A 5518-nucleotide genomic window follows, 5' to 3' on the forward strand; every position below is an offset into this window, starting at 1 on the left:
ATTATGTTTTTATGCCTCCATGATGGCAGACACCATTGTTTTCCCATTTTGCAGACACATTGGACCACATTTTCACCATTCCTCAGACCGTTTCAGCACTGTTACTTCCTCTGATGGCAGCTTTAAGGCAAGACAACTCTGTCCTCCCAGTCCACCAGCGAATCTTATATACAGAACAGTGAGGCGGCATAATGGCATGATATTCCTGCTTGAATAGGCAGTGTAAAAGGGGCTTGTGTGTGTATCATTATGTTAAAATGTTTAAAGACATTTATTGTAGCGGGAACTACCACAGAAGTAGCTTTGAGTACTTTGCCTTTAACTACCAAATTATATTGAGTCCAAGTGGATATTTGTGCCAAATTTGAATTAATATCTTCAAGTACTTCTTCAGATATAGGCTAACGTTTCTGAGAATGAGACATATGCAGGGTCACAGTGACCTTAACCTTTGACCATCAAATTCTGATCAGTTCATTCATGAGTCCAAGTGGATGTCTGTGCTGATCTCGATGTTGTGTCCAGGAGAATGGGATGGACGGGTGGACAATCCGTAAACATAATGCCTCCGGACATGGCTATCGCCAGTGTGGGTGCATTAAAACAGAAAAGAATGCAGATGGACTGGAAGTTTGACGTTTGCTATAATTGTCAGCATCCAGTGAGTAAATATGACCTCCAGAGAGCTGCTGAGTGACTGTCATGGCCACCCAGGACCATGATACATGTTGTAACAGTCTTAGCCAGTTACTTTTTACCATGCTTTGTGCCCAAAGCTGTAGAATTTTTCCTTTACACTCTCAATTCTTGGCTTTCATCACTCAGTATTTTTGACACTGATAACATCCCACACAGCTGAGGTTCTATTGGTGAAGAACATTGTGTCTCTGCTCTTCCTCTGCTAGATTTCTCACTGTATGACGTGGCTTCAAGATCACAAGACCAAAAATGCTGAAACATTTGGTACATCTTTGTAATTGTATTAGCGGTACCTTAACAAGGTCTACATATGGTCTGGAATAGACATCAATAAGAAAAAAAATTACCACCAAACAACAAATAAATCTCAAAATGCACCATACACTTCTTAGAGAAAATGTGTTGATATATACAAGAGTTTTTCTTTGAGTTTCTTTGATACGTCAGTGTTTGTGATCATAAAAAGGCTCTATGAAAAGATGTTAAGGCTGGAGGCAGATAAGTCACATCACAGTGAGGTTCTCTCTGCTCTCATGTCTGCTGCTGCTGTTGCTGCTGCTGCTGTTGCTCCAGCATGACTTCACAGGTCCGTCCCAGTTCTCCCAGTTTGACCTTTGCATACTCTGCTCTGTTTAGCGCCATCTGACAGTCCTTCCTTGCTGAATAGGTGGAGCCTTCGTGAGGTTGGCCTGTAGCTACCTGAAGAAAAGACATATCAGAGATATCAGATAACTATCAGATAAAATAAAACAAATTAAAAAATGAGACAACAATAATAACTTCAATCCAAAAAACCCTGAGAGACAAAACCTACAATTTTATTGTAAAACAAAGTACCATGCTTTTTAGTTTAAGTTACAGCTTTACCTTTTAAAGAGTTTTGTTTTCAGTGTTCACGTTAATATGCAAGGATATTTTTAACATTAAAACTACTATATATAACTACATGATATAACTGACAAAAGAACTGTATCGTCATGGAGGAGCAGTTGCAAAACAGTACTTGTGCCATGGGACACTGTTGTTGTTGCTGTGGTCTCAGTAGGTTATCATGCACAAATAAAAACACTACACTGCTCAAAAAAATAATGGAACACTTAAATCACACATCAGATCTTGATGAACAAATTATTCAAGTTGAAAATCTTCACTGATGTACAATGTATAATTTGTTGATAACAAAATGATATAATAATGGTCAATGGAAACCAAAATCATCAACCCACTGAGGGCTGGGTTCAAAAATCACACTGAAAATCAAAGTAAAACATTGAAATCACAGGCTGATCCAACTTGTGTGAATTTTATCACAGCAACTCATGATGTGACTCAATAGTGTGTATGGCCCCTGCGTGCCTGCACTCCCAACAATGCCTGGGCATGCTCCTGATGAGTTGGTGGATGTGTCCTGGGGGATCTCCTCCCAGACCTAGATCAGGGGATCAGTGAGCTCCTGGACAGTTTGTGGCGGTACCTGGTGGTGTCGGATGCACCGATATGTAACATCCCATAGGTGCTCAATTGGATTTACGTCAGGGGATCAACAGGGCCAGTCAATGGCATCAATGCCTTCATCATCCAGGAGCTGCCTACACACTCTGGCCACATGAGGCTGGGCACTGTACTGCACCAGGAGGAACCCAGGGCCCTCTGCACCAGGGTAAGGTCTGACAGTCGCTCTGAGGATTTCATCCAGGTACCTAACAGCAGTCAGAGTATTGTTGGCTATGACACGGTGGTCTGTGTGACCCTTCAAGGATCACAGAACCACCGCAAAACCGATCATGCTGGATGATGTTACAGGCAGCATTACGTTCACCACAGCGTCTCCAGACTCTTTCACACCTGTCACATGTGCTCAGTGTAAACCTGCTCTCATTTGTGAAGAGAACAGGGTGTCAATGGCGGACCCGCTAATTCTGGTGTTCTGTGGCGAATGCCTGTCAAGGTGCACAGTGTTGGGCTGTGAGTACAGGTCCCACTTAGAGGATGGATGCACCCAGCTGTGACATGCACTGCAGCCTGCTGGACTCAGGGCTCTGGCACAACTGGTCTGCTGCAGGACTGCTAATGCCATGTGACAAGGACACTAGCAGAACTCATGTAGAGAAGCCGGACTCCTGGTACCTGTCCATGTCTCCTTGGTCTTCCTGCTTGCTCTTTTGCACCTGTTGTCAATTTAATTTGCACCAAAGCAGGTGAAACTGATTCATAATCACGTGTGCTTCCTAAATGGACAGATTGATATCCCTGAAGTTTAACTGACTTGGTGTTTTACTGTGACAATTGAGTTTTCACTTAATTTTGCTGTGTGTTTGACCTGTGTGAGGTAGCGGATCTGGCTGCTCAGTTCGCTCTCCACACGGTTGACAGAGCTCTGGAACTGGACCAGCTGTCTGTCCAGGAGGCTGGCGTTGTGTTTGTCTTTGGAGAGTTCCAGAACTATATTACCTGCCAGGGAAACACACAATGACATAAAGATGTATCAGTTTTATGACTAAAAATGTTAACAATGTCAGAAACATAATTGCACACTGCTATACAATTAGTTAACACAATCTATTGTGTTTTTGGCTACTAAGGGGTAGCAAAACAAGCTCTAAACACAAATTCCGACATATTGTAAACCTGTGAAGTTGATATGGTGAACATGTTAGCAAACAGTTGGCTGTTGACACATCCAGCAAACACAGAGCAACATTATCATTTATTTGGAATCAGGATTGAGTCCACTCTCTTTAACAAATAAATAAATAATATTGATTGGCTTTCAAAAACATATTTTCTTATGCAATTAATTAACCTATTTGGGGGCCTTAGAGCAACAATTTGCCCCAGAGGATGACTCAGAAACTAGGGCTGGTCAATATCGACAAAATCAAATACCACGAAAGTTTTAACAAAATACTGTGATATCGATATCATAGGTAGGGGTGTGCAATTGACAATAATACCAGTAAAATATTCAATATGATATGAAAAATTCATATAGTGATACTCATGATAGTTTGACTTGTTGACATATTAATGTCATACTGTTACCAAGCAAAATTATTAGAGACTCTGTGGTGGTTCCAAAAAGAGGAGCAGCTTCAGTAGTGTGAAATAAACTGTGGCGTCCTGAATGGTTTATGAACAGCCCCGGATTTCTCAGACTCTTTTAGTGACTTTCTGCTCAGAGGGAACTCATTCAGCAGCTCCTCTGGCAGCAGCACAGCGTCTCTGTCTCTCCTCTCACCATGAACACACGGGAGTCAATGTCATCAAGTGATTTTGTCATAAACCTTTGGTAATGTAAACCTACCTGACGCTCGCAGCTCAACAAAAAAACTACATGTGAATGTTTGATAGTTATGGGATCATAGCAGCCTGTCACAGGTTACAGCATGATGATTAGAGGAGAAATGGCAGAGCATAAAAGTCAAGGTGGGGAAAAAAATCAACTCAATCATTTAGGATTTGCTATAAGAGAAGGAAATCACCCGTTGATTTATATACTGTAGATTCCTGGGAACATTTTTGTATTTGGGAGATGTTTAAATGTGTAATTTGTGGTAGATTTTATTTTGATGAACTATTAATATTGTATACAGAATCTGAATCTCACTCTGAGTTACTGTTGTTTTCAAACTAAAGAAATGAGAGATCATTTTTGTTTAGTATTTACTGAATATTTGAAGGCAAACTGTTTATTTATTTATTTATTAATTAATTTATTTTTTACTAATATGTCATATCGTCAAAAAAATACCCTGAAATATTATGATATTATTTTAGGGCCATATCGCCCACCCCTTATTTGTATGATCCACTCTTGGTGCCTTCACAAAATATTTCTACAATGAGATTTTTGAGAAATAATCATCTGTGATGTGGATTCAATGTCTAAGTGGGTGAAGGCGAATAATAGAACAACTAGAACAGTCTGGCAAATTCAGAAAATTACATCAATTTACTGTGATGCAGCTTTTAAAATCAGGAAAAGGCAACACACCATATTACAATATACAACATTAAGGCGATATCTAGGCTCATATCACAATATCGATACAATATCAATAAATTCCCAAACCCTACCAAGTACAGAATTGATTTTAAAATAGTTTGATTTGTTTTTAGAGCACACACCTGCTCATCCCCTATTCCACCTCCCAACCCGTCAGATCTGGTGACCAGTCACTCCTCGCCTTCGTGTACCCAGTTAAAAACTGAAGGTGATGGAGCATTCTCAGTTGTTGGTCCTAAGATGTGGAATAGTCTCCCACTTACAGTTAGATCTTCCCCCTCTACTGATACATTTAAAACCCATCTTAAGACCCAAGTCTTTCTCTTTAGCCTTTTAATTTCATTAGTATGACAAACCTGACCACACTGTATTTTCTGTTTCAATTTGTTGTTTGTGCAATTTTTTTTTTGTTATGATCTTGTAAAAAATATTGTACGCTCTTATTGATTTTAATTGCATTTTCCTATTTATGTGAAGCACTTTGATCAACATATGCTGTTTTTAAATGTACTATAAACATTAATCTGACTTGACAGTTTGATTAAAATCGTCCTCACCGGCACACTGCAGTATCATCGCTATCTCCTTCTCCACATCCTCCAGAGCTCTGAGCCGCTCATTCGCCATGAGTAGACAGGAACCAGCTCCAACCAGCTGCTCTCCAACAGGTTCTACTGGAACTGTTCGTCCACACAGTCAGGTAGAGACAGAAGTAACTCAAACTCTACTAGATGTTTCACTTTATCCACCTCTACAAGAGTGAAGCGCGAGGACTGAACGCCTGAAGTTGCACCACAACAAAAGAGGTCGCCA

The 5518-nt window shown here is 40.3% G+C and overlaps 1 protein-coding gene across 1 annotated transcript; it reads right to left on the reverse strand.

Annotated features, from left to right (window-relative positions):
- Nucleotides 1-959: 959 nt before the first annotated feature.
- On the reverse strand, nucleotides 960-5506 carry med11 (mediator complex subunit 11). Its single transcript, XM_049568923.1, has 3 exons — nucleotides 5263-5506; nucleotides 3020-3150; nucleotides 960-1398 (listed from the first exon to the last, which is right to left on the reverse strand). Exons 1-3 carry the CDS (start codon nucleotides 5330-5332, stop codon nucleotides 1231-1233), a joined length of 369 nt encoding a protein of 122 aa, XP_049424880.1. The 5' UTR covers nucleotides 5333-5506; the 3' UTR covers nucleotides 960-1230.
- Between the last annotated feature and the right edge of the window lie 12 nt (nucleotides 5507-5518).

The sequence above is a fragment of the Epinephelus fuscoguttatus genome, linkage group LG23, assembly GCF_011397635.1.
Source record: "Epinephelus fuscoguttatus linkage group LG23, E.fuscoguttatus.final_Chr_v1".
In the NCBI taxonomy this organism is placed as follows: domain Eukaryota; kingdom Metazoa; phylum Chordata; class Actinopteri; order Perciformes; family Serranidae; genus Epinephelus; species Epinephelus fuscoguttatus.

Coding starts and splice junctions, on each gene's coding strand:
- med11 (XM_049568923.1), bottom strand. CDS start 5,332: ATGGCGAATGAGCGGCTCAGAGCTCTGGAGGATGTGGAGAAGGAGATA. Junction 3,151..5,262: donor GATGATACTGCAGTGTGCCG/GTGAGGACGATT, acceptor TTTCCCTGGCAG/GTAATATAGTTCTGGAACTC. Junction 1,399..3,019: donor AGATCCGCTACCTCACACAG/GTCAAACACACA, acceptor TCTTTTCTTCAG/GTAGCTACAGGCCAACCTCA.